The 13,394-nt window shown below is 38.7% G+C and overlaps 1 protein-coding gene and 1 non-coding gene across 2 annotated transcripts; both read left to right on the forward strand.

Moving 5' to 3' along the window:
* The first annotated feature begins 1,284 nt into the window (after window positions 1-1,284).
* LOC112706425 (uncharacterized) lies at window positions 1,285-2,700 on the forward strand. Its single transcript, XM_025757724.3, has one exon. The coding sequence runs from the start codon at window positions 1,557-1,559 to the stop codon at window positions 2,355-2,357; it is 801 nt and encodes a 266-aa protein (XP_025613509.1). The 5' UTR covers window positions 1,285-1,556; the 3' UTR covers window positions 2,358-2,700.
* A 10,590-nt stretch (window positions 2,701-13,290) lies between these two features.
* Window positions 13,291-13,394, forward strand: LOC112708550 (small nucleolar RNA R71). Its single transcript, XR_003156404.1, has one exon. It is a non-coding gene; the product is annotated as a small nucleolar RNA R71 (small nucleolar RNA).

Genomic DNA, 13,394 nt, shown 5'->3' on the forward strand with positions numbered 1-13,394 from the left:
AGAATTGTAGGCTTATAACATATAACAGGAGTTCAAAACAAAACTCTGAATGTTCAAGCCTAAGAAATTTCAGTGGACTGAAAAGCAGTGAGAATGACAAAGTGAAGTTGAAAAACACAAATCATCCTTATTGATATAGGGATGATAATTAACGCAGATACAATATGATTATAAAAAAGTGAAAGACTTATATATAGTTTTATGTAAAGTTAACCGTTCTAAATTATTTGATGATTTGATATGTTTAATTAAATTATTATTCAACTGTTATTTATTATCAATTTTATATAAAGATAATGTACATGAATTTTCACTTTATAAAAAATATTTTCCACAATTTCACAGATATTATTACTCTTAATATATTTATTTTTGCCAATAACGTCACGAATGTCGTGGCTACTAATAATTTAATTTAGTTTCCTGTAAGAACCAATTAAATGAGTTGACATAGCTGAAGCAGTCAGCCGATTTTTTATTTATTTATTTATATTTTTTGGTTGAGCAAGTTTGCTATTAACTGTTGGTCACCGGGTGCTCTATATGACCAAGTCATTCAGAAAGCAATGCAAGTAACAGAAAAACAAAATGATAATTGTTGTGTATCTAAAACTAGTGTACTAGTCTTGGCATATACCGAAGTTGTGTAAATAATAATAATAATAATAATAATAAAGAATAGACGAACTGTTTGGCTAATTGTAAATGCATCATATTAGTTTAAAAATATTATTTACACATTAAAATTAATTATTATATGTATATATAATTTAATTTATTTTTAATATATATTTTATATTTTAATATAATTTATTTTAATAACTAATTTTAATATATACTTACCATGATTGATACTAATTAGTTTTCTCTTTTCTATTAGTTATAGCTAACTATTATTTCGGTGAAATATAAGTATGATCTCATAATTATTAAATTGTAATTATATATCTTTAATTAACAAGCAGATGATAACAAAGGAAAATTAATGAAAAGTCTCAACAGTATCACGTTCCTTCTAGAAGACATGATCATGATTGATCCATGGCAAATATAAAAATGTTGGCTTGCAATAACTTGGAATACGTCCTCATATATATATACACTCAACAAAAGTCAAATCCCTCTTTTCCAAGGAACATGTTAACTAATTTTAATAAGTTATGATACACAATCCCTTTATTTTTTTTACGCCATCATTTCCTTATTATATATTTAAATACGAATTATTACTTGGTCTTGAAAAGAATAAACTACGTACTCTCCAAGAAGTCAAAGATCAAACAGAGCCACATTGGATTTATATTTTATATATGTGTGTGTGAAAGTTTCATAGGATTAAATTTCAAAACCTTACCTTAGTTTTGACTTTGAAGCCGTGTCTAGAAATTAGATCCAGTCACACTCTCCTCCAAATATATAAACTCTTAATAGTCTTCCCTCACGCAATAATCTTCCATTAACATACCTTCCTAGCTCCCAAAATTAAAGTTCCACAAAGCAACACAAACTTTCTTTTTTTTTTTTTCAAGAAATTAAGCTTTTAAATTAATTTCCACATGCTGAGTTCTATAGTTTGCGGCTTCAATTTGAATCACGAAGAAGAAGATGGAGCATGTCAAAGTAGTTCTACTTCTACCCCAAAGAAGCACTCAAAAAGAAGGGATAATAACAGGGACAAGAATCCATACTCAACACGTGGATTAGACAAGTTTTCTGAACTTCTTGCTGAACTCGATGAGAGAAGGAAGAAGGTTTATTCCAAGATGAACCCTCACGACATATCCTTCGTTCGATTTGCGTATTCCGACAATGATGATTTCGTCCCCATCGTCGTCAAGGTGAAGAACAAAGACCAAAATCAGAAGAAGAACAGCAAGAGAGATGATCAAGAAGATGAAAAGCTCAAGGTAAGAGTAAGACACATGACATCTTTCTCGGAGCCAATGCAAAAAACTTCGGAAAAAGAATCAAAGCAGCAGCAACAACAACAACAACCCAAGTTGTTGGAATCTGATAACAGGAGCTTGTTGTTCTCTTTGGACAGGATGAAGTATCCATCTTTCTATGTTCCGGCTGTTATGATATTGATTTTGGTGTTCTTGACGGTGTTTGGTAGATCGGTGGCGACACTTTGCACGTGTGTTTTGTGGTATGTAATTCCAGTGTTGAGTGATATCTCTTTTTCTTCTTCTTCTTCATCAAGTTCAAAGCCAATAAGAAAAATTATGAGGAATACAAATAAGAAAGAATATGTGAGAGGGTTGAGTGAAAAGAAGATGGTGGTGATGAATAAGAGTTTAAATTCTCCATCAAAGGACAATGGTTCACCGAAACATGGCCACCAAAACAGCTGGTGATGATGAAGAAATGGAGGTCTTGTTACAAGGTTTTTTGGGTTCTCATTCAAAGTTTATTAATTAATTTTCTCCATTATTTCTAGGAAGGAAATTGGACTTTGCTTTTGCTTCTATTGTGTAAATATGTTCTAATTATGTTTTTCGTTGTTGAGACTGGTTAATTAAGAATTTATGCCTTCTCTTGATGACATTGTCTTAGTGTAAATTGTTGTACATTTAGAGCTAATGATGTGTGCAGTAATTAATCCACGCCATGTTTGGCTTGTACATGGATTCGAGTGGTTTATAGTTGTGTAAGTCTATCAGAGTAATGTTATATGTGGAACAAATATTATTATTTTTATTTAGTATTTGGTCAATAATAATTTACACCAATATTTATAAAATTTTATACAAAAAAATTACACATATATTTATTATAATTTACAGATATAAATTAATATAATTTGTATTTATATTTTTTAAATTTTATTTCTATAAATTAATAAAATTTATTTGTCAAAAATAATTTAATATTTATACTGATTAAATAATAAAAAATACTAAAAATTACTAACAAATCCCACAAAATTTCTTGTTGTCTAAGATTTCCATTCCATTAATGCCTTAAATGGCAGCTAATTATTTAACTAAAAAATTGAAATTAAAAAGATGTATTACTAATACTTAGCACATATGAATAAGTTGAATTCGATAATTTTATCATTAATTTCACTAGATAAATAACAAAAATTATAAATAACGTGAACAATGAACTATATTTTAAGCTCACTAAACATAAAAAAATCTAATTATTCATCTTTATCTCCAATTACATTTTTCACCTTTTTTATTATCCTATTTTCACCGTAGTTACTCCATTCTCCCTCTCCTGTCACGCCTTTAATATTGTTGGCAGCACTAGACTACAATACTATAATAAAAAGAAACATCCAACAAACTTAAAAAAATATCTAAACAAATTTATACTGAAAAATATTCATGTATAATAAAAAGAAACATCCATCAAAACAAAAGTAACGTTCAAAAAAGAGAAAGTTATTCATAGTAAAAAAAACTACTTATTTAAAAGAAACATCTAAATCACAACGAAAAGAATCCAAATCACAAGAAAAAGAAGAGGATGACAGAGGAGGGAGCTAGGGTCTGCGCGATGTCCGGCTTGTATGCACGGCAAGATGGAGGGAGCAACGGCGGTCCGTGAGGCTGTGCGACGTGATTGATGGAGGGTGGATGGCACCCCGCATTGCGAAAAGAGGTGCCTTTGCACGGCGATAGATGTAGCATCGATGGTCCATGAAGCTGCGCGACACGAATGATGGAGGGTGGATGCCGCTGCGCGTTGCAGAAGGAGGTGCCTCTGTGGTTGGAGCCGCAGCGCGATGGAGGATGGAGCGTTGACGATCGGCGGCGCTGCACACAGCGGCAGTGGTCAGTCAGAACGTGGGGTGACCGTGAGGCAGTAGCGGCGGCACCCTCCGGGATTGTGAGGCAGCAGTGGCAGCGGCACGGAGATCATGAGACAGCGGCAGCGGCGTAATGCGCGAACGGACGCGCACCTCCCCCCGACGGCGACGGCACACTGTGGATGCGAAGCAGTGGCGGTTTGAACGACGGATGCTTGACGCGATGAGAGGGAACGAGACATGGTGTGAGGGTGCGATGAGAGAGGGAACGAAACATTACGTTGTTAATCCTAATTATTCAAATTTAAAAATTCGATTTTAAATTAATTTAATATTTTTTTAATCTGTTATTTACGTTGTTTAGAATGAGCATTGTTCCCCTTTATTTTCTCTTTTACAAACATTCGGCGGCGACCAATTTTCGATCCGTCTTACATGTGGGCGTAGATTGGTTCAACAAAAAGTTTAACATAGTGCGTGATTAAATTAAGGGTTAAGTACTTTTTTGTCTCTAATATCTTGGCTCAAAATCAAAATCGTCTCCAACTTTTTTTTCTTATTAATATCATTTTCAATATTAGAAATCGCTTTAAAAATCATCCTTTTAACAGTCAACACTATTTCCACTTTCATCACATCACTGCTTTGACCTTTTTCTTTTCTTACTGCAACAACCATCATAAACCTAATCTTAACTCTATCCAAAATTAATAACAACAACAGAGACATAGAAAAAACAAATCAAAAGAAAATGATATAAAAAAATAGAAGAAATAAAAGAATGAAGAACAAACTGAAATCTAGAAAATCAAGTAAAAGAAAAAAAGGAGAAAACATAACAAAAAGAAGGAACCAGAAAGAAGAAGACACATGAAGAACAAGAAAAACAAAGGAAAAGCAATAGGACACAGAAACAACAGTGCTTGGCAAACTTACAGAAAGAAGACCATGGCAAGATAAGGATTGACACAAAAATGACAATGACAACGAGCGATGACAAATTAAGGACAAATAGCTAGAATGCTCGAGAAATGTGAGATGAAGACAAAAATGCTGAATGAATCGGAGTGTGGTGAAGCTGGTTTACTAAATCCCCAACTCCCATTGGAACAATTCTCTCCTCCACTGAAAATTCCATACCCAATCTAGCCCATCCCAAAACCCACAATCCCCTATCATTGATCCTGTTTGGTTTGAAACTGAGAATAGCCTTGGAAAACAGTCTTTCAAAGGACCTCCATGAATCCAGGCATCCTCCCAAAATCAAGTCCGCCTCCCGTCACCCACCTCCATGGACAACCCGTTAATCATCTTCTGTCTAACTTGTTGACTCTTGAACTGTAGCTGACAAATATCCTTCCATGGACCACCTCGGATAGTTAGTTCTTGAGAGGACAATAGCTCATTTGGATTCAGGTTGTTATAGGAACATACTACCTTCTTCCACAGAGGACACTCCTCTTTAGAGAACCTCCACCACCATTTAAACAGAAGAGCTGAATTTCTTATCATAGCATCCCCCAACCCCCAACCCACCTAACTTTTTAGGGGTCTGGACCACTTCCCACTTAACCAGAGCCATACCATTCTTCCCATCCTCTTTACTCCATAGAAATTTTCTCTGTAAGGAAATCAATTTCTCTGCAACAGCCTTTGGCATCTTATAGAGGCTCAGATAATAAACCGGTAGGCTGTTTAACACAGATTTGATAAGCACCAACTTACCGGCCTTATTGAGGATTTTGGCCTTCCAGAGACTAAGCTTCTCCTCCACTTTGTCTATTACTGGCTTCCACGTCTTCACCAGCCTTGGGTTTGCTCCTAACAAGATACCGAGATATTTAACTAGTAGATTGGCTTGCTTACAGCCCAACACACCACACATACGTTGCACCCACTGCTCATCACAATTAACAGGAATCAAGCTAGATTTATCAAAGTTAATGCTTAAACCTGACATCAACTGAAAGCACCTAAGCAACCTCCTATAATTCTTGATTGTGTCTTCCTCCGGAGGGCAGAATAGAACAGTATCATCTGTAAACTGTAGGTGCGATAACTCAATATGATCTCTCCCAACCATCAATGGTGATATGCGACCGTTTCTCACAGCCTCTCCAATCATCCTATGTAGGACATCAACCACAAGTACAAAAAGAAATGGGGACAGAGGATCCCTTTGTCTCAGACCCCTTTCCATCTTGAACGGCTTGGACGGCGAACCATATATCAACATTGACATAGAGCACGTGATAATACACTCCATCACCCAACCCCTCCATCTTTGACCAAAACCCATCTTCTGCAATACAAGGTCTACAAAGCTCCACTTGACTCTATCATATGCTTTCTGGAAATCCAGCTTTATTATTGTCGCTTTTTTCTTCCTCTGTTTGATCCACTGCACCGTTTCACATGCAATTAGGGCCCCGTCATGAATCTTCCGACCCTTCACAAAAGCACTCTGTGTCTCGCCAACTAACCCTGGCATAACCCCTCTTATTCTTCTTACCAGCATCTTCGAGATTACCTTATATACACACCCTACTATGCTAATCGGACGCAGATCTTTGATTTCCTTAGCACCAGTAAACTTTGGGGCCAACGCCACCCATGTGATATTAGCATCAGGCGACAACCTTGAAGATTGGAAAAAGGCCATCACCGCTGCCGTGAAGTCCGAGCCTATATCATCCCAACACTTCTTTATGAAGTTCATGTTGTAACCGTCACATCCTGGGGCCTTGGACGATTCACAATCCCATACTGCCTCTTTAATTTCCTCAGGTGACGGTGGTACCTCTAAAGCACACGAATCCTCCTCGCTGATCCTTTCCACCAGACCATCTCTGAAACTGGTGGACGAAATTGTGATAAAAGAATTCCAGGCACTGTTAGAGAAGCTCACAACTCCGTTCAACTAACCAGCAAGTGTACTGGGTCGTCCAAGTAATAAACCTTACGCGAGTAAGGGTCGATCCCACAGAGATTGTTGGTATGAAGCAAGCTATGGTCACCTTGTAAATCTTAGTTAGGCAGATTAAATTGGTTTATGGGTTTTCGAAAATTAATAATAAAAAGAAAATAAAAAGGGATAGAAATACTTATGCAAATCAATAGTGAGAATTTCAGATAGGTGTATGGAGATGCTGTGTTCCTCTTGAAACTCTACTTCACTACTCACTCTTCCTTCAATCCTTCTTACTCCTTTCCATGGCAAGCTGTATGTAGGGCATCACCATCAGCGGTGGCTACTTTCAATCCTCTCGGGAAAATGATCCTATGCGCTGTCACTGCACGGCTAATCATCTGGAGGCATCACCCATGGTTGATGGCTACATCCCGTCCTCTCAGTGAAAACGTTCCTATGCTCTGTCACAGCACGGCTAATCATCTGTCGGTTCTCAATCAGGCTGGAATAGAATCCATTGATTCTTTTGCGTTTGTCACTAACGCCCAGCCTTCAGGAGTTTGAAGCTCGTCACAGTCATTCAATACCGGAATCCTACTCGGAATACCACAGACAAGGTTAGACCTTCCGGATTCCCAGGATCCTACTCGGAATACCACAGACAAGGTTAGACTTTCCGGATCCTCATGAATGCCGCCATCTATCTAGCTTATACCACGAAGATTCTGTTGGGGAATCTCAGAGATATGCGCCCGGCCTAATGTAGAACGGAAGTGGTTGTCAGTCACGCACGTTCATAGGTGAGAATGATGATGAGTGTCACGGATCATCACATTCATCAAAGTTAAGTGTAACGTATATCTTGGAATAAGAATAAAAGGGAATTTGAATAAAAAGAAATAGTGATTGTATTGAAACTTGAGGTACAGCAGAGCTCCACACCCTTAATCTATGGTGTGCAGAAACTCCACTGTTGAAAATACATAAGCAAAAGGTTCAGGCATGGCCGAATGGCCAGCCCCCCTGAATGTGATCAATAGTCTCCTAAGATGAAGAATAAAATAAAACTGAGACCAAAGATGTCTAATACAATAGTAACTTATCCTATTTATACTAGACTAGCTACTAGGGTTTACATGAGTAAGTATTTGATGCATAAATTCACTTCCGGGGCCCACTTGGTGTATGTTTGGGCTGAGCTTGATCTATCCACGAGCTGAGGCTTTTCTTGGAGTTGAACTCCGAGTTATAACGTGTTTTGGGCGTTCAACTCCGGATCATGACGTTTTTCTGGCGTTTAACTCCAGACAGCAGCATGTACTTGGCGTTCAACGCCAAGTTACGTCGTCAATTTCCGAATAAAGTATGGACTATTATATATTGCTGGAAAGCTCTGGATGTCTAATTTCCAACGCCGTTGAGAGTGCGCCAATTGGAGTTCTGTAGCTCCAGAAAATCCATTTCGAGTGCAGGGAGGTCAGATTCCAACAGCATCAGCAGTCCTTTGTCAGCCTCCTATCAGAGTTTTGCTCAAGTCCCTCAATTTCAGCCAGAAATTACCTGAAATCATAGAAAAACACACAAACTCATAGTAAAGTCCAGAAATGTGAATTTAACATAAAAACTAATGAAAACATCCCTGAAAGTAGCTCAAACTTACTAAAAACTATCTAAAAACAATGCCAAAAAGCGTATAGATTATCCGCTCATCACAACACCAAACTTAAATTGTTGCTTGTCCCCAAGCAACTGAAAATCAAATAGGATAAAAGAAGAGAATATACTATAAATTTCAGAATATCAATGAATATTAATTATAATTAGATGAGCGGGACTTGTAGCTTTTTGCTTCTAAATAGTTTTGGCATCTCACTTTTTCCTTTGAAGTTCAGAGTGATTGGCGTCTCTGGGAACTCAGAATTTTGGATAGTGTTATTGACTTTCCTAGTTAAGCATGTTGATTCTTGAACACAGCTACTTATGAGTCTTGGCCGTGGCCCTAAGCACTTTGTTTTCCAGTATTACCACCGGATAGATAAATGCCACAGACACATAACTGGGTGAACCTTTTCAGATTGTGACTTAGCTTTGCTAAAGTCCCCAGTTAGAGGTGTCCAGAGCTCTTAAGCACACTCTTTTGCTTTGGATCACGACTTTAACCACTCAGTCTCAAGCTTTTCACTTGGACCTTCATGACACAAGCACATGGTTAGGGACAGCTTGATTTAGCCGCTTAGGCCTGGATTTAATTTCCTTGGGCCCTCCTATCCATTGATGCTCAAAGCCTTGGATCCTTTTTACCCTTGCCTTTTGGTTTTAAGGGCTATTGGCTTTTTCTGCTTGCTTTTTCTTTTTCTTTCTATTTTTTTTTGCTATTTTTTTTTGTAAGCTTTTGCTTTTTCACTGCTTTTTCTTGCTTCAAGAATCAATTTCATGATTTTTTTCAGATCATCAATAACATTTCTCTTTGTTCATCATTCTTTCAAGAGCCAACAATTTTAACACTCATAAACAACAATATCAAAAGACATATGCACTGTTCAATCATTCATTCAGAAAACAAAAAGTATTGTCACCACATCAATATAATTAAATTAAATTCAATGATAAATTCGAAATTCATGTACTTCTTGTTCTTTTGAATTAAAACATTTTTCATTTAAGAGAGGTGAAGGATTAATGGATTTTATTCATAGCTTTAAGGCATGGTTACATACTAATGATCATGTAATAAAGACACAAAACGTAGATAAACACAACATTAAAAACCGAAAAACAGAAAGAAATAACGAACAAGGAATGAATCCACCTTTAGTGGCGTCTTCTTCTTGAAGGACCAACAATGTCCTTAAGCTCTTCTATGTCCCTTCCTTGCCTTTGTTGCTCCTCCCTCATTGCTTTTTGGTCTTCTCTTATTTCTTGGAGAATGATGGAGTGCTCATGATGTTCCACCCTTAATTGTTCCACATTGTGGCTCAAATCTTCTAAGGAGGTGTTGAGTTGCTCCCAATAGTTGTTGGGAGGAAAGTGCATCCCTTGAGGCATCTCAGGGATTTCTTGATGATGAGCTTCCTCATGCATCTCTTGAGACCCGTGCATGGTCTCTCTTGCTTGCTCCATCCTCTTCTTGGTGATGGGCTTATCCTCTTCAATGGAGGTGTCTCCTTCTATGATAACTCCAGCTGAGTAACACAGATGGCAAATAAGGTGAGGAAAAGCTAGCCTTGCCATGGTGGAGGACTTATCGGCTATTTTGTAGAGTTCATTGGAGATGACCTCATGAACTTCTACTTCCTCTCCAATCATGATGCTATGGATCATGATGGCCCGATCCACAGTAACTTCAGATTGGTTGCTAGTAGGAATGATAGAGCGTTGAATGAACTCCAACCATCCTCTAGCCACAGGCTTGAGATCCAGTCTCCTTAGTTGAACTGGCTTGCCTTTGGAATCTATTCTCCACTGAGCTCCTTCCACACATATGTCCATAAGGACTTGGTCCAACCTTTGATTAAAGTTGACCCTTCTAGTGTAGGGGTGTTCATCTCCTTGCATCATGGGCAAGTGAAACGCCAACCTCACATTTTCCGGACTAAAATCTAAGTATTTCCCCCGAACCATTGTGAGATAGTTCTTTGGATTTGGGTTCATACCTTGATCATGGTTCCTAGTGATCCATGCATTGGCATAGAACTCTTGAACCATCAATATTCCGACTTGTTGCATGGGGTTGGTTAGGACTTCCCAACCTCTTCTTTGGATTTCATGTCGGATTTCCGGATACTCATTATTCTTGAGCTTGAAAGGGACCTCAGGGATCACCTTCTTCTTTGCCACAACATCATAGAAGTGGTCTTGATGGCTCTTGGAGATGAATCTTTCCATCTCCCATGACTCGGAGGTGGAAGCTTTTGTCTTCCCTTTCCCTTTTCTAGAGGATACTCCGGCCTTAGGTGCCATTGATGGTAATGGAAAAACAAAAAGCTTATGCTTTTTACCACACTAAACTTAAAATCTTGCTCGCCCTCGAGCAAGAAAGAAAAGAAGAGAAGAAGAAGAAGAAGAAAATATGGTAGAGAGGGAGAGAAGTAGGTACGGCTAAGGGGGAGAAGATGGGTAGTGTTGTGTGAAAATGAAGTAGAATGGAAGGGTATTTATAGGGAGAGGGGAGGGTGTATCTTCGGCCATTTTGGGTGGGAATGGGTGGGAAATTGATTTTGAATTTTATGAAGGTAGGTGGGGTTTATGGGGAAGAGTGGGTTGATGTGAGTGGTGAATGGGGTAATTGGGAAGAGGAATTGAGGTGATTGGTGAAAGTTGTTGGGAAGTGTGACATGGGGAATTCAAATCACAAAAATAGGATTAGGAGGTAAGGTGGGAATATAGTAGGTGGGGATCCTGTGGGGTCCACAGATCCTGGGGTGATCCTGTGGGGTCCACAGGATCCTGAGGTGTCAAGGAATTCCATCCCTGCACCAAATAGGCATGTAAAATGCCTTTGCACACCATTCTGGCGTTTAAACGCCCATTGGTGCACATTTTGGGCGTTCAACGCCCATGTAAAGCATGTTTCTGGCGTTGAACGCCAGTTTCATGCTTGTTGCTGGCGTTCAGCGCCAGGATGTTGCTTGTTTCTGGCGTTCAGCGCCAGAATGGTGCTCTGTTCTGGCATTGAACGCCAGTCAGATGCATCTTACTGGCGTTGAACGCCAGTCTGTGCGTCCTCCAGGGTGAAAATTTTATTTCTTCTATTTTTGACTCAGTTTTTAAAATTTTTTTTGATTTTTTTCGTGATTCCTCATGATCATGTACCTAATAAAACACAAAATAACAATAAAATAAAAATTAGATAATTAAAATTGGGTTGCCTCCCAACAAGCGCTTCTTTAATGTCAATAGCTTGACAGTGGCTCTCATGGAGCCACAAGGTGATCAGGTCAATGTTAGTGTAGTCCCAACACCAAACTTAGAGTTTGGATATGGGATCTTAACACCAAACTTAGAGTTTGGTGGTGGCCTCACAACACCAAACTTAGAGTTTGACTGTGTGGGCTCTTCTTGACTCTGAACTGAGATAAGCTCTTCATGCTTACTCTCTTTTGTCACAGAGGGATGGCCATGTGCCTTAAACACAAGGTAGTCCCCATTCAATTGAAGGACTAATTCACCTCTGTTGACATCTATCACAGCTCCTGCTGTGGCTAGGAAAGGTCTTCCAAGGATAATGCAATCATCCTCTTCCTTCCTAGTGTCTAAGATTATGAAATCAGCAAGGATGTAAAGGCCTTCAACCTTTACTAACACGTCCTCCACTATTCCATAAGCTTGTCTCACTGACTTGTCTGCCAATTGTAATGAGAACAAGGCAGGTTGTACCTCAATGATCCCCAGCTTCTCCATTACAGAGAGTGGCATAAGATTTATCCCTGACCCCAGATCACATAGAGCTTTTTCAAAGCCCGTGGTGCCAATGGTACAAGGTATTAAGAACTTACCAGGATCTTGTTTCTTTTGAGGTAGAGTTTTCTGAATCCAAGTGTCTAGTTCACTAATCAGCAAGGGAGGTTCACTTTTCCAAGTTTCATTACCAAACAGCTTGGCATTCAGCTTCATGATAGCTCCTAAATATTGAGCAACTTGCTCTCCAGTCACATCTTCATCCTCTTCAGAGGAAGAATAGTCTTCAGAGCTCATGAATGGCAGAAGGAGATTTAATGGAATCTCTATGGTCTCTATATGAGCCTCAGATTCCTCTGGATCCTTAATAGGAAACTCCTTCTTGCTTGAGGGACGTCCCAGGAGGTCTTCCTCACTAGGATTTTCGTCCTCTTCCTCCCTTGTGCATTCGGCCACATTGATCACATCAATGGCCTTGCACTCTCCTTTTGGATTCTCTTCTGTATTACTTGGGAGAATACTGGGAGGAGTTTCAATGACTTTCTTACTCAGCTGGCCCACTTGTGCCTCCAAATTTCTAATGGAGGATCTTGTTTCATTCATGAAACTGAAAGTGGCCTTTGACAGGTCAGAGACTATATTGGCTAGATTAGAAGTGTTTTGTTCAGAATTCTCTGTCTGTTGCTGAGAAGATGATGGATATGGCTTGCTATTGCTTAGCCTATTGCGTCCACCATTGTTAAAGCCTTGTTGAGGCTTTTGTTGATCCTTCCAGGAGAAATTTGGATGATTTCTCCATGATGGGTTATAGGTGTTTCCATAAGGTTCACCCATGTAATTAACCTCTGCCATGGTAGGGTTTTCAGGATGATAAGCTTCTTCAGAAGCTGCCTCTCTAGTACTGTTGGATGAATGTTGCAGTCCATTCAGATTTTGAGAGATCATGTTGACCTGTTGAGTCAACACTTTGTTCTGAGCCAATATGGCATTCAGAGCATCAATTTCAAGAACTCCTTTCTTCTGAGGTATCCCATTATTCACAGAATTCCTCTCAGAGGTATACATGAATTGGTTGTTTGCAACCATGTCAATGAGTTCTTGAGCCTCTTCATGCGTTTTCTTTAGGTGAATAGATCCACCTGCAGAATGGTCCAGTGACATTTTCAAAAATTCAGAGAGACCATAATAGAATATATCTAATATGGTCCATTCTGAAAACATGTCAGATGGACATCTTTTGGTCAACTGCTTGTATCTTTCCCAGGCTTCATAGAGGGATTCACCATCTTTTTGTTTGAAGGTTTGAACATCCACTCTCAGCTT

This window comes from Arachis hypogaea, chromosome 8 (assembly GCF_003086295.3).
Source record: "Arachis hypogaea cultivar Tifrunner chromosome 8, arahy.Tifrunner.gnm2.J5K5, whole genome shotgun sequence".
In the NCBI taxonomy this organism is placed as follows: domain Eukaryota; kingdom Viridiplantae; phylum Streptophyta; class Magnoliopsida; order Fabales; family Fabaceae; genus Arachis; species Arachis hypogaea.

Excerpts from the sequence above, each read along its gene's own strand:
- LOC112706425 (XM_025757724.3), top strand. The coding sequence starts at position 1,557 with ATGCTGAGTTCTATAGTTTGCGGCTTCAATTTGAATCACGAAGAAGAA.